Below are 22,375 nucleotides of genomic sequence, written 5' to 3' on the forward strand. Positions count from 1 at the left end.
ACCTTAGCTTTCTTAAACTTTTTTTGTGGAGCTTCTCAATAAGTATTGACATACGTATTATGTCGTTTTCTAGATAAGGAAACTGAAGCTTTAAAGAGGTTAGGTAACTAACCCGGTATCTAACAGCTAATAGGTGGTAGAGCCAAAACTCAGATTAATTTCATTGGATACTGAAGGTCAGATGCTTTCCAGCACACTAGAATTGGAAATGGTATAAGAGGCATAGGAGTGACCTTGTATTTCTTAAGCCTCTCTTTTTCTCTTTCCTTCCCCCCTTAAAACAAATGAACAAACATAAAAATGTAGTCAGTTAACTCAGGCAGGGATGCTTCTCTTTCTCCTACAAGAGCCCATATGACCTGAGGTATCAGTACTGTTTCCTCTGTCTCTTCAGCCACTGGCCAGTGTTCCTCCTGCCCACTCCATATCCAGGCAGACAGTGGTCAGTAGAGCATTCCTAGAGTATTCTTCATTTGAGTAGTTTACTGTCATTTCATGATACTTGCATGTCTCACATTTTTAGATTGTTCTCAAATATCTCTGAAGCATTTTTTAAATTGTGATAAAATACATATAAAATTTACCATTTTAACCATTAACTGTATAGTTCAGTGGCATTAAGTACATTCACATTGTTGTGTAACGATCACCACCGTCCATCTCCAGAACTTTTTCATCTTCCCACCCACTTAGTTCCTTCAGGTTGTTGGCAAAAACTTATCTTCTTGAATCTGTAGGATTGAGGTCACCATTTTCTTGCTGGCCAGGGAATACTTTCAGTTTCTAGAAGCTGCCTGTGGTTCCTTGACAGACAGCCCTCTTCATAGGCCCCCTCATAACTTGGCAGATTAGTTCTTTAAAGCCAGCAAGGGTGAGTTTCTGACTCTTAAGGAGGGCCTGGATCCTGTTTAAAAACGTTCTTCCTGTTAAGTCGGGCCCATGGAGAATAGTGTCTCTTCTCAACTCAAATCAGCTGACTTGGGACTTTAATTACATTTGCAAAAATCCTTTCACTTTTGTCATATAACATAATCTAATCATAGGGATGGCATCTTGCCATATTCTGTTGGTTAGAAGCAAGTCTCACAGGTCCCACCCACACTCAAGAGGAGGGGATTTTATAGGATGTGAATATGGGGTAGGAGAGTGCACAGTAGAGTGTCTGCTATAGCTTCCTTTTTTATCCATTTCACAGGGATTTTTATCAGCAATTGGACACCCTTTCCTCAAAATGATTTTTAATCATGGAAGGAAAAAGAAGACTTGGGATTATCTTGAATTTGAGGAAGAAGAAGACAAACAGTTATCAGACTCTATGGCTTCTCTGGCATATCTAGTATTTGTACAGGGCATCAGTATTGATCAGCTTCCAATGGTATTAAGGTAGGAGTTATTGTTTATTTATATATTCTGAAAGGAATAGCATCAAACTCATTTATCTAATGTCCAATATGTGTTTATTAATGTACTAGTACATTTTCAATGAAGTATAAACAAAACCTATTTTTATGCTAAATATTACTGCGTATAATCCCTTAAAGCCAGTAGTCATCAAGTAGTGAAAGTGGTTGGGTGGGTAGGTGTTGAAATAGACTTAAGGAATGATTGGGACAAGAGTCACAAAGTGTTAAACTGAGCTTGGTTTTGAAGCTGTTAGGCCACTTACCAATAGGGTGGTCTAAATTGCCATCATCTTTTCACTGGATTATTAATGTAATCCTGAGTGGATATTTATATATCTACCCTCAATCCCTTTTAATCCAATTTATTCTCAACACATAGAAAGTGAAGCTTTTAAGAGTCGTCCCTTAATGAAAACCCTTCAAGTGGCTTCCTAAATGGCTCTAAGAATAAAGTCTTAAATGCCTTCCCATGAGACAGGCTTATGCATGATCTGGTCCTTGCTTTATTGTCCTGATTCATCTCCTACCACCTTTCCTCTTGTTTACTGTGCTCCAGTAACACAGATCTTCTGGTTTCTTGTTCACATGTGTCATGAACCTTCCTGCTATAAGATCTTTGTACACTTAGAACCATCTTTATCCTAAATACAGCTTTCTGAGGAAAGCCTTCTTTACCACCCAATTTAGGCTGAATCTTCCTGTTACAATGACCTTGACCTTGTGTTTCATTTCCTATAAAGTTTTTAAACTAAATTTTTAATCAAAACTTTAAAAAATAAATACATATTTCTATAATGTAACACCTTTTAGACTTTAAGGTCCATGATAATAAAGATTGTGTATTTGTGTTGCAGGCCTTGGGTGTATTAGTGTAATTTGTATATTTAGCTGTGAATATACCTGGAGACATATTTGTATGTAAATATAGCAATAATAGCTACTACTTGCATGTTTACCATGTATTAAACACTATAACAGCTTTGTATACATTATCTAATCTTTATAATAACCCTTTTAAATAGAGCACTATCTCATTTTACAGATGAAAATAACTAGCTTAGACAAGTTACGATACATACCACCCAAGATCTTACAACTAGTTAGTAGGATAGGTGGAATTCAAACATAGTTCTGTCTGACCCCAGAGCATATACCCTTAATCACACTCGACCACCAAAATGACTTAGGTATGTATATTAGTGTGCTAGAGCTGCCATAACAAAGTACCACACACTGTGGATAGCTTAAAATAACAGAAATTTATTATCTTATTATTCTAGAGGTTAGAAGTCTGAGGTCAAGGTGTGGTCAGGATTGGTTCCTTCTGAGGGCTGTGAAGGAGAATCTGTTCCATGCTTCTTTCCTAGCTTCTGGTGGTTTACTGGCTGTCCTTGATGTTCTTTGGCTTGTAGATGCATCACTCCAGTCTCTGCCTTCATTTTCATATAGAATTCTCCCTGTGTGCTTGTCTCATTTCCCTTTTTTATAAGGATACCAGTCATACTGGATTAAGACTCATATTAATGACCTCAGTTTATCTTGATTACCTCTGTAAAGATCCTGTCCCTAGGGTGGGGGGGGGGGTTCCTGCTCTGTCCCTGCCCATCACTACCCCAACTTTTTAAGAAAGAGAGACTTTTTCTCCATATAAGGTCATATGCTGAGGTACTGGCAGTTAGGACTCCAGCATATCTTTTTTTTTTTTTTTTTTTTTTTTGCAGTACGCAGGCCTGTCACTGCCGTGGCCTCTCCCATTGCGGAGCACAGGCTCCAGACGCACAGGCTCAGCGGCCATGGCTCACGGGCCCAGCCGCTCCGCGTCATGTGGGATCTTCCCGAACCTGGGCACGAACCCGTGTCCCCTGCATCGGCAGGCAGATTCTCAACCACTGCACCACCAGGGAAGCCCCAGCATATCTTTCTTGAGGGGACACAATTCAACCCATAACAGTATTTATGTATGTAAAACTAAAAGTGCGTGTATATGTGTGTGTGTTTATATATACATTTTTTTTCTATTTTAGCCCATCATACCTTTTGCAGTTTAATATGGGGCATATTGAAGTCCTTTTACAAAGGTAAGATCATTTAGATGGCATCTCAGAATTAAATAGTAATGTTAAAATAGTCCTTGTCAAGATCAGGGGAGACTACTTTCTCTTTGCCAGACCCTAGTTAATTAATTGATTATTTTATAAAATAGTGAAGCAGATATTCACAGCAGAGATAGAAATGAACCAAGGAGGTTTTTACAACAAAACCTCTTATTTTAAACTAAAGATAATTTTAAAATATTGTCTTCTAAGGAGGTTTCCAGTCATCTGCTTCTAAGGTTTCTTTGCTTATTTCAGAAGTTGATAAATTAAACCATCTCTATCCCAATGCAGCCTCGTCCGATCTAAGGAGGGGTGGTCAATAAAAGAAATTCATCCTTGGTTTTGCTTCATGGACACAATCTGTGAACTGCATCAGAAGGAAGGAAGTGTCTTAACTCCATCTTTTATAACTTAGATTATTGATAGTGATATCATTCAATAGCTTTTCTCATTTGAGGCACTAATAAGAAGGAAGACTTCCTCTTTTTAAAAAAAATTACCAAGTAACAGGTATGCATAGTTTTCCCAGACAGATATTTAAGAATTTTTCCAAACTCTATATGCTTTGTTTTCTTTTTCTGTAACATGTTTAAATTATCTCTTGAGATCAGTCAGGGCCTTATCCTCTAGGAATACTGGTGACAGTTTATTAATCCCATCTCTTCCCAGGTGAAGGAAGATTTGTAACATGGCAAATGTCCAAAGCCTCAGCCTACAAGGCAGGAATTTCCAAGGGTCTCCTGGCATAAGTAGTTATTAACTCTGTAAATTTACTGTATTATGTATGTCTTAATGATTTTACATTTTTATTTAGCTTCTGTTATATTCATAAAATGAGAATATGTATTGATTTCAATCTTAAGTTCTATAGTCTTAAGATTTCCAAACTGTTTAGTCATTGAGCCAAAAAACATAACATTTTTAATTCCTTGTATGGTTAGAATAAGAACCTGGAGCCTGAGATAATATTTTTTGCCACAGATCTTCAATATTTAGTTAACAGTGATTGTAAAACTTAATAATCACAAATGGAAAGCATTAATTTTTATATATATATATATATATATATATAAAGAATTGAGAAGATTTTACCGATTAATCAATTAGAATACTTAGTATTATATCAGGTATAATTGATTTCTTAGCACTTACTGTTGAAGATCTGCTGATCTGCTGATCTGAAATAAGCCCTGAATGGGCTGCTTTTGGTTAGATTTGGATATCAGTAGCCAAATCAAAAGACAGATCAAAGGTGGGTTAAGAATTTTGACTAGGTTCTTCAATAGAATTTCTCCTTAATATGTATTTTTTAAGTATTTAAATTTCAGTTTTTGCTTTATTTTTCCTAAGATGAAGAATAATTCTAAAGCAAGTTAGAAAACCATGTTGATAAATTTTAATATTCTCTTCCAGAACAGAGGAGTCTGTTTTCTCCAAAGGATTGGTAAGATTTGTTTGCACCCATTATAATTTAAATACATAGTCATGTTAACAAATACAGCTGTTGACTTTACCATATATGTATCTCTGCGTATATTTTCATCTGTAGTATCTGTTGGAGAATGGTTTATTGAGAATAGAGGACAACAGTCTACTTCACCAGTACTTAGAAATCAAGAGTTTTCTTACTGTACCTCAGGTAAGTAAAATATGTATTCTAATCTTGAAAAAAGCCCCTTTCCTATTCTGAACTTAAGTAAAGGGCTTTTCAGACTCCTCTCCCACTTTCTTCTCCATATCCTTTGAAAACTCTAGTGCCTTGCTGTCCAATAGAACTTTTTGTGACAGTAAAATTGTCCTATTATCTGTGCCATACAGTTTGAAAGCCACTAGCCACATTGAACACTTGAGATGTTCACTTGAAATGTGGAACTGAATTCTAAATTTTATTTAATTTAAATTAATTTAAACTTAAATAGCTGTATGTGGCTAGTGGCTACTATAGTTGACAGCATAGCATCTAGTGGAAAAATATAACTTGTGTCCTCAACACTTTGGTTCTGTAGAAACCCTGGAAAATGAAGCTCCTTTACTTTTTTTTTTTTTTTGCGGTACGCGGACCTCTCACTGTTGTGGGCTCTCCCGCCGCGGAGCACAGGCTCCAGACACGCAGGCTCAGCGGCCATGGCTCACGGGCCCAGCCGCTCCGTGGCACGTGGGATCCTCCCAGACCGGGGCACGAACCCGCATCCCCTGCATCGGCAGGCAGACTCTCAACCACTGCGCCACCAGGGAAGCCCTCCTTTACTTTCTTCATAACTCAAGTCCTCAGAACTCCATCAAGGCGTGTATAACTCATTACTACAAAGACATTTTTTTTTCCCTCCTGTGATTTATTTTGCCTGTTTATTAGTTATACTGTTTGTTAGTTATCATAGCCAAGTAGGTCTTACCTTAGATGTCAATGTAGAAAATTGTTTTTCCACTATTTAAATAGAAAAATATGGCTTTTGTTAGTATAATAAGCCTGATTATTTTAAATTAATGGATTATATTTCTGTATGTTCGGTTTCATTTTTTTTGCCACTCTAGACATAATTGAAAATTACTTCTAACGATATACTTTGTAACACCCACTCAATAGCACTTACAAAATGGATTGTACTAAGCTCCCTGTAGACAAAACAGTAGAATGAAAGGCTCGGGGAAAAATTTACTTCATCTTTAAATCTCTTGCCCTCATTTCTCTGAATTTTTGGTGTCCATTGATAATATAGTTGTTTCTTTGTAGTCAATATAATCTAACGTTTGAATTAAAATTTTTTTAATTTCCAGGGCTTAGTCAAAGTAATGACACTCTGCCCCACTGAGACACTGGTATGTAAATGTCTGGAACTAAATGAGTTACAATGAGAAATTTTAATAAATAATCTTTAGTTTATATAGCAATATTATTTGTTCCATTTTAGAGGAAAAAGGGTTTAGCTATGCTTCAGCTGTATATTAACAAGTTGGATCCACAAGGCAAATATACTTTATTTAGGTATGTATCAATGGTTAATTGCGAAATGTGTGGTTGATTAAAAACCAAATTAATGCCATTAATTATTCTAGGTTACTGTATTTCGGTATGTTTTACATGTAATTCTTCTCTACCTGGAAGCCATATCATAATAAATTCTCTTCTCTGTGATAGGTAGTGAAGGGTTAATCAAAAATTATGGATACATATATAAATATATATTACATGAATAATAGTATATATTTCAGTTTAATTGAAATACTCTAAAATTAAAATAGACTTAGAAGATTAAACTGAGATTGGTGGGGCTCCTGCTAGAGCTTTACATATGTCAATAATGTCCATTATTCACAGTTGAAATTAATGGCTCTGGAGTTATAACTTTTTTTTTTTTTTTTTTTTTTTTTTGGTGGTACGAGGGCCTCTCACTGCTGTGGCCTCTCCTGCTGCGGAGCACAGGCTCCGGACATGCAGGCTCAGTGGCCATGGCTCACGGGCCCAGCCGCTCCACGGCATGTGGGATCCTCCTGGACCGGGGCAGGAACCCGTGTGCCCTGCATCGGCAGGCGGACTCTCAACCACAGCGCCACCAGGGAAGCCCTGGAGTTATAACTTTTGACAGGCTATATCCACTTTAACAGTGGAGCTTATTAATAGTACGGTTTGAGGAGGAAAAGATTCTAGCAACTCTCTGAGTTGAAGATCAGCAAACTTTTTTAAAGGGCCATAAGTAAGTATAGTCTTTGTGGGCCACACGGTCTCTGTTGCAGCTGCTCAACTTTGTAGTGGGGGTAAGTGTGTTCCAATAAAACAAAACAGGCAATAGGCTAGATTTGGCCTGCAGACCTTAGTTTGTTGATACCTAGGTAATAAAAATGAGTTAAAACCAAATTGGGGCAATGTCAGAGTGCTAAGGAGTGTTCTTTGGGATTGGCCAATACTAGCACTCTTGATTTTATCTTTTTTTCATTTCTATTGATAGAGTCATAGCAGGTTTATGAAACCTCAGTTTGATGCTTATGTCTTCTACCAGCTTCCTATTCTGATCTACCTGTATTCCTACCCCAAAATCTCCCCCTTCTTCTTAAGCTCATTACTGAGTTTCCTTTCTTTGCAATTAAGTTAGTCTAACCAGACTAGTCTAACAGGGAATAATTTGGGGAGTTTTTAGGCTATTACACTAGTGACCATCCTTGCCATGTTAAATCATTGCAACTATATGCATAAAAAGATTCAAATTTGGTTTAATAGAAATTTCGTGTCGGAAAGACCCAGTTAAAATAGAATTTGCCAGTTAGTGAGGGCAGAAATCATAATAGGTGACTTTGTAATTGGTTGATCACCTTGCTAATTGTATGCACTGGTTTTTGTATTCCTAGAAATAGCACATGCCCCATTTGAATTTGTAAAACTTTCATTATCATTTAATTATAATGCAGCCTAGATAATTTCAAATGTATTGTAATTTTGCTTTAAAGGTGCTTATTGAATACAAGTAATCACTCAGGTGTGGAGGCCTTTATTATTCAAAATATCAAAAATCAAATTGACATGTCATTAAAGGTAAGAGCATAACTAAGGTGTCATTTATCAATTTATTTTGTAGGATATATTTATTCATTTGTGGAATTTATTAATGTGGAATTTTGCTCTGTGGACGTTTTATATCTCTAGTATTAGGGTACAGGCATACCTCAGAGATAGTGCGGGTTTAGTTCCAGACCACCATGATAAAGCAAAAATCTCAGTAAAGCAAGTCACACAAATTTTTTGGTTTCCCCAGTGCATATCAAACTTAATTACACTATATTTTAGTCTGTTAAGTGCAATATTATATCTATAAAAAACAATGTACATACCTTAATTTTAAAGTACTTTATTTCTAAAAAATGCTAACCACCATCTGAGCTTTCAGTGACTTGTAATCTTTTTGCTGGTGGAGGGTCTTGCCTCAATGTTGATGGCAGCTGACTGATCAAGGTGGTGGTTGCTGAAGGTTGGGGTGTCTGAGGCAATTTCTTAACATAAGACAACAATGAAGATTGCCACACAGATTGACTCTTCCTTTCACGAATGATTTCTGTGTAACATGCAGTGTTGTTGGACAGCATTTTACCTACAGTAGAACTTCTTTGAAAATTGGAGTCAATCCTCTCAAACTCTGCCACCGCTGTATCAACTAAGTTTATGTAATATTCTAAATCCTTTGTTGTTATTTCAACAGTCTTCATAGCATCTTCACCAGGAGTCCATTCCGTGTCAAGAAACAATTTTCTTTGCCCACCCATGAGAAGCAACTCTTCATCCGTTCAGATTTTATCATTGAGATTGCAGCAATTCAGTCACATCTTCAGGCTCCACTTCTAATTCTAGTTCTCTTGCTATTTCCACCACATTTGTAGTTACTTCCTCCACTGAAGTCTTGAGCTCTTCCTAGTCATCTTTGAGGGTTGGAATCAATTTCTTCCAAACTCCTGTGAAGGTTGATATTTTGACCTTTTCCCCATGAATTAGGAATGATTCCGGAAGGTTTTCAATTTGCTCTGTGCAGATCCATCAGAAGAATCACTGTCTATGGCAGCTATAGCTTTATGAAATGTATTTCTTAAAGAATAAGACTTTAAAGTTGAAATTGAAATTACTCCTTTTTCCATGGGCTGCAGAATGGATACTGTGTTAGCAGGCGTGAAGACAACATTAATCTCATTTTACATCTCCATTAGAGCTTTTGGGGGATGAGGTACATTGTCAGTGAGCAGTAATATTTTGAAAGTAGTCTTTTTTTCTGAGCAGTAGGTCTCAACAGTAGGGTTAAGATATTCAGTAAACCATGTTATAAACATATGTGCTGTCATCAAGGTTTTGTTCTTCCATTTATACAGCACAGGCAGAGTAGATTTGGCATGATTCTTACAGGCCCTAGAATTTTTGGAATGGTAAAATTTAAGCATTGGCTTCAACTTCAAGCCACCAGCTGTATTACTCTGAGACTCAGCCTGTCCTTTGAAGCTTTGAAGTCAGGAATTTGCTCCTCTAGCTGTGAAAGCCTAGATGGCATCTTGTTTCAGTGTAAGACTGTTTTCATCTACATTGAAAATCTTTTGGTTAGTATAGCTACCTTCATTAATTACCTTAGCTGGATTTTCTGGATAACTTACTGCAGCTTCTATGTCAGCACTTGCTGCTTCACCTTGCACTTTTATGTTCTGGAGATGGCTGCTTTCCTTAAATCTCAAGAACCAACCTGTGCTAGCTTCAAGCATTTCTTATGCAGCTTTCTCACCTCTCTTAGCCTTCATAAAATTGAAGAGTTAGGACCTTGCTCTGGATTACGTTTTGGCTTAAGAGAATGTTGTGGCTGGTTTGATCTTCTATCCAGACCACTAAAACTGTCTCCATATCAGCAATAAGGCTGTTTCACTTTCTTATCATTCATGTGTTCACTGGAGCAGCACTTTTAATTTCCTTCAAGAACTTTTCCTTTGCCTTCACAACTTGGCTTAACTGTTTGGCACAAGAGGCCTATCTCGGCCTTCGACATGCTTCCTCACTAAGCTTAATCATTTCTAGCTTTTGATAAATGAGACATACATGACTCTTCCTTTCACTTGAATACTTTGTGGGGTTATTAATTGGCCTAATTTCAATATTGTTGTGTCTCAGGGAATAGGGAGGCCCGAGGAGAAGGAGAGAGATGGGGGAATGGCCAGTCATTGGAGCAGTTGGAACACACACACAGCACGTTTTGATTAAGTTCATCGTCTTATATGAGCGTGGTTCATGGTGCCCCAAAGGAGTTAACGATTGTAACATCAGAGATCACTGATCACAGATCACCATGACAAATATATATTAATGAAAGTTTGAAAATTTTGAGAATTATCAAAATGTGACACAGATGTGAAGTGAGTAAATGCTGTTGGAAAAATGGTGCTGATAGAGTTGCTTGACACAGAGTTGCCATAAACCTTCAATATGTAAAAAATGCAGTAAAGGGAAGTGCAGTAAAATGAGGTATGCCGGTATATTTTTTTCTCCATTTCTACTCTTTTTTAAAAACCTGGATTTTGAAATTTGTTAACTATAGATTTAAATTGTATTAATTTTTAAAACTGATAATATGACTTTTTTGTTTTGCTGTATACTTGTGAAATGTTAATGGAAACTGAAGTCTATTTGTGAATACTCAGTAATTCCATATAGAGAACAGAGAAAGAGCACACCAGTGCTTTCAAACTAGCAGAGTTTGTACTAGGTGTCCAGAAATAGTGAATGAAAGAATGGAAATTAAAGTTAAAAATACATATTTTAAATGTGTAATAGCTTATTTTTGTAGTATCAAGGTATTAGAAAAACACATATATCTAACAACCTATTATTTAAAGCCTTTCTCAATTTTTCTTTTGCTTCTCAGAGAACATATAACAAATGGTTTACAGGACCGCAGCTGATTTCCCTTCTAGATTTGGTACTTTTTCTCCCAGAGGGTGCTGAAACAGATCTACTGCAAAACTCAGATAGGTGAGGTGACCATTACTAAGGTTCACGTAGTAAATTCAGAATAAAATGTGAAACTCCTGCTTTGGGAACCTAAACGAAAATAAAACGTATTTTTCTGTGATTTTATAATCAATGGTTAGTTCATCAAATTACATAAAGATTTTCATATTTAAGTAATTAGATATTATATAAAAACAATCAAAAATTCTCCTTTCCAGAACTATGACTAACAGTATGATTTTGTACCTTTGATGTACCTAGCTCATAGAGATTTGGGACTATAGCACTGGTGACTAAACACTAAGAATTTCGTGTATATAACTTATAAAAGGCTTATACGTTTGGATTTTATTTCGAAGACATACATCTATTTTTTTCATATACAACATGTAATTTTACTTTCAGTATACTCGAATGAACGTTGAGAAACGGTTGTAAGCATTTTTCAAAGGAATCTTAAAATTCAGGAAACAAAAGACTACTCTCGAACATTAAAGATTACAAGTCTCCCTTGGGGGAAAAACGAATAGTAATTTTCACAATTATATTTTGTGAACTTGGAGAACAAAAGTAATACGTTATGTTAAGGGGGTGAGATGTGTGATAAGATATTTTAGCAGTCCATCGCCTCAACCACTTGGCCACCTCGTCATTTGCTGATAAGGTATTTTAAAGGGAGAAGCTTCTAATGGCAAACGTAATTGTGGAATTATACCCAAGGTTTTAACTTACCTTTATTCATTGAAATTGTTGATTATATGAAACTGTACTGTATGTAACAAATTATATATTTTTAATTAACAGGATAATGGCTTCATTAAACTTACTGAGGTATTTGGTTATCAAAGATAATGAAAATGACAATCAAGTAAGTGAATTTTTTGAAAAAAACTATTATTCAAATGCATAAGGAGCGTTTTGTATTTTCTTATCAATACCTACTTAAGCCATAATTATTAATATTTTACCCAGCTGTAAAGCTCCAACAAGTGCCAACAATTATTCTTTCAACTTGAAGTTAATTCCCAGGAGCGCTTACCACCCCACATCCAGCTTTCCCTTTTCTTTTCCTGTTGTACCTCTGCTCTCTTGCTATAAACATTGCTTAACCTTGTTAGGTAGATAAGTTGCAGCTCCTAACTTAACTAACCTTTTGAAACTCAACATGTATTTGCGTATCTTGTTCATTAACCGCCATCTATTGCTCATGATTTAAGTCTGAGCTATATAAAATAAAATCATCTGATCGTTTGATATCCCCTCATCAGAAATGACAAATTGAAGCATTTTCAGCACTAAATCCATTAACAGCACCTTTTGAATAATGTGTAGGCAGTTGAAATTTTTTAAAATAGTGCACCATTAGAGAGAGGTATTCAATAAATAGAAAACTATTTGAGGGAGATTTATCATACAGTAAAATTACATTTGCTTTTTATCTTCTCTTTCTACCTACTCTATTCTTTTTTTTTTTGGCTGCATTTGGTCTTCGTTGCTGCACTTAGGCTTTCTCTAATTGCGGAGAGTGGGCAGGCAGGCTTCTCTTGTTGTGGAGCACAGGCTGTAGGTGCTCGGGCTTCAGTAGTTGTGGCTCTCGGGCTCTAGAGTGCAGGCTCAGTAGTTGTGGTGCATGGGCTTAGTTGCTCCGTGGCATGTGGGATCTTCCTGGACCAGGGTTCGAACCCGTGTCCCCTGCATTGGCAGGCCGATTCTTAACCACTGTGCCACCAGGGAAGTCTCTACCTACTTTATTCTAATAGTTGCTTTTTGTGTATGTGTCATCTTATTAACTGTAACTACCTGGATTACACGCATGGTTAAACTTTTTAGAAAGCAATAAATGAAATGCAAGTAATTGATTTTTATATAAGAATGCCAGAGGGTTGTTTTTTCTTTTTTAATTTAAGTAAATCATAATTTGGGATCAAAAGTTTATGGAAAAAGTAGTAGTTTCCTTCCCTCAAACATAAAGCCAAGTTGAAAGAATTTTACAGCGATCACTGATTTACCCACCACCAAGATTCTACTGTTAACATTTTACTCTGCTTTTATCACTTATCCATCTCTCCACCCTCTATCCATCCATTAGTCTCTTATTTTTTGATGCATTTCAAGGTAAACTGCAAACATCAGCATACTTTACCGTAAATATTTCAGCATGTATTTCATTAAGAAGAGTTAAATATTTGTCTATAGTTTTTCTTTGAGTTAAGTTTACATAAAATGAAATGCCCAAATTTTAATTGTACATTCACTGAGGTTTAACAAATGCTTAGACCCCCACCCACCCCTGGCAGTACTCGGGCCTCTCACTGTTGTGGCCTCTCCCGTTGTCACGGGCCCAGCCTCTCCGCGGCATATGGGATCTTCCTGGACTGGGGCACGAACCCATGTCCCCTGCATCGGCAGGCGGACTCTCAACCACTGCGCCACCAGGGAAGCCCTATCATTTATTCTTCACTATGCTATAAGTGCTCTTTAGTTTTTATTTTTCATAGACAGTGTTAGCACAGGAAGGATCTTTAACTTGCACAAGGGCATATACCTAGTAAGTGGCAGAAATAGCTATGACCCCAGGCAGTGACCAGAATCTTTGAATCACAAACTAAATCCTGACTCCCTTTTTGTGATAAAAAGAGAAAGATAACAAGTAAATTCAGTGGCAGTGGAAGCCCTGAGGCTTCAGGAAGATGTCCTTAGAGTATGGTATGAGTTTTTACTTTCATCAGGATGAGGCCATACCTAGAAATGATCTGATTTGCCTGACAGGACGAAAAAGAATCTTTTTGAACCTTTTTGATTAAGAGTGAGCACAGTGTACTACAGGGGCAGCAAACGGGCCTCTGCCTAGAGAGGGAAGGCAAAGCAGTTTTAGCATTGTGCAATGTCTACTATGATATCCACAGATAATGCCTCACATTTATTTGGCTTGAACATTGTACAGTGAAGAAAAGGATACAGCCAGCTTATAAGATTGCTTTCTTTTTTTTTTTTTTTTTTTTTTTTTTGGCGGTACGCGGGCCTCTCACTGTTGTGGCCTCTCCCGTTGCGGAGCACAGGCTCCGGACGCGCAGTCACGGCTCACGGGCCTAGCCGCTCCGCGGCATGTGGGATCTTCCCAGACCGGGGCACGAACCCGTGTCCCCTGCCTCGGCAGGAGGACTCTCAACCACTGCGCCACCAGGGAAGCCCCTGCTTTCTTATTTAATGGTTTTTAAAATTTTTTCTTAGGGATCAAATATTCCATAGTATTGCCATGCAAGTTACTGTAAGGATTATCATACCAAGGAAATTGGCCAAAAACTCAGTCCAAGATGGCAACCTAACATCTTTGAGGCAGCTTGTTCATCATGGAAGCATTTCTTCCAAGTGCAGTCACAGTAGGTCATGTATATAAATGAGAGGCAAATCTGTCTGCTGTGGTTAATCAAAAAATAAGAGCCTTCTGAGTTTTAGAAATTGTGATTAAAGGAGAAACAAAATGATACTCTAGTGATGCTGAATTGTGGGTAGTTTTATTCAAAAGGATTCCTACCAGTACCTATTTTTGAGCAGTTAAGTGTGCTGAGGTGGTAACTAGTCAGATGAAAAGCTGAAAAGCAATCAGAAAGGTGTATAGAAAAATTAAATAAGAACAGAATCATTAAAATACAAAAAATGATTCATAATTGAATAATCACTTCTTTCCCTGCTATATTGGGTTACTGTCAACTAACTTATTCTTTTCATAAATCATTCCCCTCCTTACCTTACTATTTCATATCTCTTTATCTCTTTGCATAAGTTGAAGGCACTTTCTCCCACACTTCAGTTTGACAGAACTTCTTGGACCTTGAACCTCCATCTATCTGTACTGATAAAACCAACTTAATTTTTAGACCTAGTGTTCCCTACTATTTGTTAGGTATCTTTAAGTAAGTGTTAATTGTTTAATTATAGTAATTTATTCTAATACATAGGCCATAATAATTTATCCCTCACCTTCTGTCCCATCTGCTCATATCCTTTCCTGTCCACCTGCTTACCTATTCTTTTCCTAAATAATTTGTGATTGTAATATGTAGAATGGGAGCAGGGTCAAGGGAAGCAATTTAAGATTGTAAAGGCCAGAAGTATGTATCAGGAATTTTTAAAAATTGAATTATGTAATGTATGCATATATGCTTTTCATTTAGGAAAACACAACAAATATCTGGCATACAAGCACATACTTATAGTTCTATATAATCCACATTTTACGTTCTCATTTAAATTGTTTCTTTCTCCAAGATTAAAACATATCCCTTGTGTGTTATTTGCAGATCCAAATGACTTAAGATTATGCACATTCCTTAACATTACAAGTGATAGAAGTTCTACAATATTACTTCATAAATAAGAAGTGATACACAAATTAGAAAAGGGAAAACTGGGTCTTATTCATTTCCTTCTTTTTATTTCTTCATTATCATGGTTGGCTATGTCCTTTGCAAGGTCCCTGTCTGCTCTGGCAATACATTTCACTGTGGTATAAAACTGCGTTCTCTCTTTCGTGAGACAGGCTGCAGTGAAATTTGAAATGTATAGTTAAGCTCTAGAACTGAAAAGATCTCAGAACTACTCCACCAGTGAGTTACTTGGGTATAAAATTTTAAAGTAAGCATTGCAAATTTTTATCCTTAGTACTATTTTTTAACATCTTGTTACTTTCCAGACACTGAAGATAAAACAAATGTTAAGATGATTTTCTGGGCTTCCCTGGTGGTGCAGTGGTTGAGAGTCCGCCTGCCGATGCAGGGGACGCGGGTTTGTGCCCGGGTCCGGGAGGATCCCACATGCCGCGGAGCTGCTGGGCCCGTGAGCCATGGCCGCTGAGCCTGTGTGTCCGGAGCCTGTGCTCTGCAATGAGAGGCCCGTGTACCGCAAAAAAAAAAAAAAGATGATTTTCTTCGTAGTGTTTTTTTTTTTTTAAAGATCTAGTAATCTTAATGTAGGAGAGAGAAAATATTCTTATTTCCATAGCTTCTTCACTCCTACATGCTTCTAAAAATATTACTGTTGTTCATCACATGAAAAATTTGTGGAATTATGCTGAACAGAATGTGCACAAATTTTCTTTAGCCTAATTTTGGCACATTTTATTACCTTATTATAAGTTTTAGATTATGGGCTGTGTATTAAATTATTGCCATTAAGAACAACTAAAGTCTTAATAAAGACCTCCTAGTGTTACACTGTCCAATAGACAGTAGCCACATGTGACTATTTAAATTTTTTTTTTTTAAATGTTTAATTAAAAATTCAGTGCCTCCTTGGCATTGGACAGGGCCATTCTAGATTATTGTTTCTCAGCATATGGTCCTAATCAAAATCAGCTGGGTATCTTATATAATTTGATTTGTAAAAATTCCTGATACATACTTGTTTAGATTGATTTTTAAAATGCATGAAGACATAATATGTTAATTAAAAAGGAAGTATAAATACAGCACAGATTGAAAAACAGGAAGAAAATTACATGAAAACATACCAGTAAATTTGGAAACTTCAATAAAATAGAATTTGTTAGAAATAATCTAACAAAACTGCCACAATCTACTAAGAGAAATCACAAGGTCAGATAATTTTTACCATAATTTCAAGAAACAGATACTCAAGTCTTATATAAAATGTTCAAAAGACTAGAAAAAGAATAGTTGTGCTTAATGTTATGCATCTGTTTAGTAAGATATAACCTTAATACCAAAACAGACTAGGATAGTATGCTGAAGTAAAGTTACAGGCTCATCTCACTTATGAATATAGATACTAATATTACCAAACTAGATCTAGCAAAAAAAAATGTTTTTAGGTCATTGGACTAAGTTGGTTTTATTCCAGTAATGCAAGGTAATATAATTCATAGGTTAAAGTAGAGGAAATCCATAGTTACAGGAAAAAAAAAAGCATTTGATACATTCAATACATAATCGTGATAAAAATTCTTAGTCAACCAGAAAATAGTTTTATTTTAATTGCAACAAAAATATGAGATACTTAGGAAAACATGTAAAAATATGTATAAAACTTTTTGAGGAAAATTATAATACTTTATAGAGAGATATAAAAAAATATATAAGTAGAGATTTGAATACGTATGTGGATGGAAAGATTTGGTATCTTAAAGTTGTCAGTTCTCAGATTAATCTAAAAATTCAGTATAATTCAAAACACCCATTAGTTTTTTAAAATGGAATTTGATGATTGATTATAAGTTTCATATGGAACAGTTAAGGGCCAAGCACCTTTGAGGAGCAAGGTGTGTGGACAGGAACTTGCCTTGCCAGATATCATAATTTATTATAAAGCCACAGTAGTTTAGAGTAGTATTGCCATGGGACTGGATAGATTGACTAGTAGAAAACAGTAGAGAATCTAAAAATAGATATCTGTGGAAAATATATATAATAGATATATATGATGCTGCTGGTAATGGTAGCTTATATTTATTAAGAACCATTTGCCAAGTTGTGCTTTAAGCACGTATTAACTCATTTAATCCTCCTGTAAGGTATTACTTTTTAGTATGAGGAAGGTATGAGGAAATTGAGGCATAGTGAGGGTAAGTAGAACTTGCTCAAAGTCACGTAGCTAGTGAAGGAGCCAGTTTTTGGACTTGGGCAATCTCCAAGAGCTAACATTCTTAATTACACCATTGCACTGAACTTCCTGTCTGAAATGGAGATGCCATTACAAATTGGAAGGAAAGAATAGGACTCTTCAATAGATGATGCTGGGTAATTTGTCATATGTATGGGGAAGGGGGGGGTTAGATGCCTATTTCACATATACAAAACAAAATTCCAAACAGATTAAAGACATAACATTGAAAATGGACTTAGAAATTTTTAGAACACATTGTAAGAGAAGATCTGTGTGACCTAAGGGTTTCTTAAGTAAAAAAGCACTAACCACAAAAAAGTAGATTGATAATAACATTGAAACTAAAACCTATTCAAGAAAAGAAAATGTGTACAAATTGAAAAAGCCACAAAAAGAGAAAAAAATGTCTTCTTTTCTCCATCCAATAGTTAGTATCAAAAAAATAACTACAAAGCAAGAAGAAAAAGACCACAAATCAGCAAAATAGGTAAAGGATACACACATTGTAAGGCAGCTCACAGAAGAGGAAACCCAAATGGCCAATAACCACAAGACAAGATTCCCAGTATCACTAGTGTTTATGGAAGTGTAACTTAAAACTGCAGTAAGATACCACTGCACACCCATCAAAATGGCGAATGTTAAAAAAGGTGGGTAGCATAGGTTAGGATCCAGCACAGTGATGAAACAAAGCGGATAATCCTTTTTGGGCAATTTGGCAGTCATAACCAAGCATATTAGAGTCATTAAATCAATTTAGTGGTTCAGACTGGCAATTTTTACAAAATGAAATAGAATATAATTGAAACATCAGGTTGCTTGCACAGATTCTTAGTAAGAGTTATGGTTATTGCAGCAAATTTTGTGGTCAGTTGCAAAGAACGGTGTTTGAAAGTGGAGGGGATATGACAGATTGGCTAGGAATAAGATGCATGTTGCTTACCAATATCTCTTATGATGTATTTAGTGGTCAGTTAGCAGAAAGGCTATGATACTGTACAGTTTAACTTTATAGTAACAGTATGTAGTTAATTGGGAAATAAATTGTACCTGCTGTCAGTAAAATTGTGAAGTTTTACAAGCAAATTATTTTAATCTGTATTTTCAGAATGAACTTTTATTGAGGGAGATATATTTTTTTCAAATTCATGACAATAACAAAAATAAGTGAAAAATACAGAACCATGTTCACATTCAACTGTATCTGAAACTAAAGAGTGACAATATTCAAAAAAGTATTGACTCTATAATTAGTAAACTTAGCCTTAATTTCAGCCACATTCTAAAAAGAAAGAAAATGAGTGTAAGACTTTAAAGCTAAGACTATTTAAGATAGTTTCATCAAAAGTAAATACCCAATGAAAATGATAGTCTAAAGTATAATTTTTCTTGCAAATGAAAGCTTAAAACCTTCAAAATTAGAGACAGCTAGAAACAACATGCTGAACTTGTGAATGAGGCCCCCTAATGTTTTGAAAGATGAAAAGTTACCAACATTCTTTTAGTCTCTGTAGAGGTAGAAAAGAAACCTTATTATCAGCGTATATAATTGTGTGTTGTTTGGCAAATGAGAAAATGGCTCATTTGGACCTGGAAAGATTATTTTCCCAGCATATACAGTGTTTGTGTCTATTTATTTATTTAGAAGTATGTTTTAATGGTAATGTGATGTTTTATCAAATCTATATTGCAAAACATGTATGCAAAGGTTATGATGCTTCTTGATGAGACTTATTATAAATTGTGCAACACTTAAATTGATATCTGGTATTTGCAAAACAATATGATGTTGTATTGTTTCAGCTCAACCTTACATACACCTAAAGATTACCTACATTTACTGAATTGGAAACACACTGTGGGTCATTAAAACTTAAAGTAGAAAATTTTTTACAGGAATGACAAGTAACAGAACTATGGGCAATTATCTTTTTAAATTGTCAGAAGCACTACCAAAGTTGTTTGAAGTCAGTGTATTTTTTTTTTGGAAAGCTTTGGTATCCAAGGAAATCCCTCTGGATATTATAAATATCTTGTAAAAGTGGTGAAAATTGTTAATTTTAAAGGTTCACTGATTAACCAAACTCTTGAAACTTTTTTCAGTGATTAGAGCTAAGCATGACCCTTGTATCATATCAAAATTCATTTATTGTTCCTATGGAAAGTTCTAAGTAGGACATAAGAACTCAGGAATAATATTCATGTTTTTCTAGTTGGAAAGCAATCTTATGTGGCAGATATTTTCAAAGATAATATTGAGTGGCAAAATTGACATGTGTCTGATTTTCTGGCATGCCTAAGAAATGAAATCTGAAACCGCAGGAAGACATGATTATATATTTCAGTATGTTAAACTTATCTGTCGGTTGTAGAAGACATTACTGTTATAGAAGGAAGGCTTAAATGTAATTGCTTTAACTAATATATGTTTCTGACATTACTGAATAGAATTTATTAATGAATTCAGTCTGAATATAAAATTAGATATATTGTTACATCTCATTTCTCTGTTTTAAACTTTTAATCATTACTTTATAAAGGAGAAATTTAAAACATTCAAGAAAAATGTTTGATAAAAGATACATTTCCTTTTAAAAATCCTGAATCAGTAGTTAGGTTAAACCTGTTGGCTGAAGAAAATTAATTAGTGAAGCTTAGTTATTCATTTACACCAAAGAATGAATATAAGACATTAAATTTATCATTTTGGGAATGAGATTTCAAATAATTTCTATTACTAAGTAGGAGTGAAAGAAAATTTTTTCAACTTAGACCAACTTTTTTTAAAGGAAACTTTTTCCTATATTCTGGATGTAAGTCCTTTATTAGGTTTGGTTTTTGTAAATATTTTCTTCCAGTCTGTGGCTTGTATTTTCATTATCTTAATAGAATTTTTCAAAGAGCAGAAATTTTAAATTCTGATGAAGTCCAGTGTATCAGTTTTGTTCTTTTAAATGATTTATGCTTTTTGGGGTTCTAAGAAATCTTTGCTTAACCTAAGGTCACAAATTTTCTAATAGAAGTTTTATAGTTTTAGATTTTATATTTATGTTTATGATCCACTTCAAGTAAATTTTTTATATGGTGAAGAAGTATGGGTTAAGGTTTTGTTTCAACTCCAGCTCTATTTGTTGAAAAGGCTATACTTAACTTGAATTGTCTTGGCACCTTTGTCAAAAATCAGTTGATCATGTAAGTGTGGGTATATACTTTTGTATTCTGTTCTGTTCCATTGACCTATGTCTCTTCTTTCACTAGTACCACACTATCTTAATTACTGTAGCTTTATAGTAAGTCTTACACTCAAGTAGTGTGAGTCTGCCAACTTTTTTCTTTAAAAAAATTTTTGGCTGTTCTAGATCCTTTGCTTCTCCATATGAATTTTAGAATAATTTTGTCAGTTTCTACCTGTAGAGGAAAAACATTCCGGTGTTTCTGCTCTACTCTCAGTATTTCACTTCATTTCTTATACTTCTGGTCACCAAATGTGTAGTGATTTTCCCATAGCGAGCAATTTTTTTTGACACCAAGTAGATGTCCTACAATTCAGTCCCCTTCTGACACTCTACCTGGAGATAGCATCAGATTACACAGGCTAAGGGCTCGACCACAACATTATCCCCCTTCCGTTACCAATCATAAGCCCAGGTATTGATCTGTGCTGCTGACAGACTGGCTGTCCGTCAGAGGTTCCCACGACCCCTTCCTCAGGTTCGATTAATTTGCTAAAGCTGTTCACAGAACTTCAAGAAAACATTTTACTTACTAGATTACCGGTTTATTATAGAAGGATGTAATTCAGGAATAGCCAGATGGAAGAGATGCATAAGGCAAGGTATGAGGGAAGGAGCGCTGAGTTTTCATGCCCTCTCCTAAACTACTGTCCCAGCACCTCTACGTGTTCACCAACCCAGAAGCTCTCTGAACCCCATCCTTCTGAGTTTTTATGGAGGCTTCATTACATAGGCATGATTCATTAATTCACTGGCCATTGGTGATTGAGCTCAGTCTCCAGCCCCTCTCTCCTACCAGGAGTTTGTGGTGAGAGGAGCTGAAAGTTGGAACCCTTTAATCACATGGTTGATTCCTCTGGCAACCAGCCCCCATTCTTATTAGGGGCTTTCCAAAAGTCATATTCATGGCTGAAAGGGCTTGTTATAAATAACAAAAGACAGTTTTACTGTTCTTAGGAAATTCAAGAGTTTTAGGAGCTCTTTGCCAGGAACAGGATGGAGACCAAATACGGTATATATTTATTATAAGTCACAATATCACTCTACTATAAAGAGTTACACAGTAGTGATTCCATTTATATGACATTCTGGAAAAGGCAAAAATTATATAAACAAAAATCAGACCAGTGATTCTCTGGGGGTGGGGGAAGAAAACTGACTACAAAGGGGAACAAGGGAACTTAACTATAGTGGTGGTGGTTATACAACTATATATCTTTGTCAAAACTCAGAACTGTACAGCTAAAAAATGTTTATTTTACTGTATGTAAATGATACCTTAATACACCAGACATTAAAAAATAATATATAAAAAGGAAAGGACCAGGCTATATTTGATGTTATAAATAGAAAGGACATTCTGTGAAACTTTTGTTTCAACTATATAAATAAATGTGAGTTGTGATGTAAATTATATTTCTTACTGTGGGCCATGGTAAAAATATTTTGAAAAACGCTACCCTAGAAAAACTTTTATTCCATGTGAATAGGAAAACATATGCAGCAATTTCAGTGAGCATTGTTTGAAGTACTAAAAAAACTAGTAACAGGATAAAAGGT

The 22,375-nt window shown here is 35.6% G+C and overlaps 1 protein-coding gene across 3 annotated transcripts in view; it reads left to right on the forward strand.

Moving 5' to 3' along the window:
- Window positions 1-22,375, forward strand: part of GLMN (glomulin) — a 41,988-nt gene that overhangs the window by 16,279 nt on the left and 3,334 nt on the right. For all 3 annotated transcript variants that reach the window (XR_002641912.2, XM_022553318.2, XM_089919620.1), the window contains 9 exons: window positions 1,196-1,383; window positions 3,428-3,481; window positions 4,913-4,943; window positions 5,049-5,138; window positions 6,275-6,316; window positions 6,409-6,482; window positions 7,940-8,024; window positions 10,876-10,982; window positions 11,766-11,829. Coding sequence is in view for 2 of the 3 variants with exons in the window: in XM_022553318.2 (XP_022409026.1) it covers window positions 1,196-1,383; window positions 3,428-3,481; window positions 4,913-4,943; window positions 5,049-5,138; window positions 6,275-6,316; window positions 6,409-6,482; window positions 7,940-8,024; window positions 10,876-10,982; window positions 11,766-11,829 (735 nt within the window). In the remaining variant the exon portion in view is untranslated. The remainder of the gene's footprint in view (window positions 1-1,195; window positions 1,384-3,427; window positions 3,482-4,912; window positions 4,944-5,048; window positions 5,139-6,274; window positions 6,317-6,408; window positions 6,483-7,939; window positions 8,025-10,875; window positions 10,983-11,765; window positions 11,830-22,375) is intronic.

This window comes from Delphinapterus leucas, chromosome 1 (assembly GCF_059928025.1).
Source record: "Delphinapterus leucas isolate spDelLeu-1000000601 "Yukka" chromosome 1, BTC_Dleu_Yukka2, whole genome shotgun sequence".
NCBI classification, from domain to species: domain Eukaryota; kingdom Metazoa; phylum Chordata; class Mammalia; order Artiodactyla; family Monodontidae; genus Delphinapterus; species Delphinapterus leucas.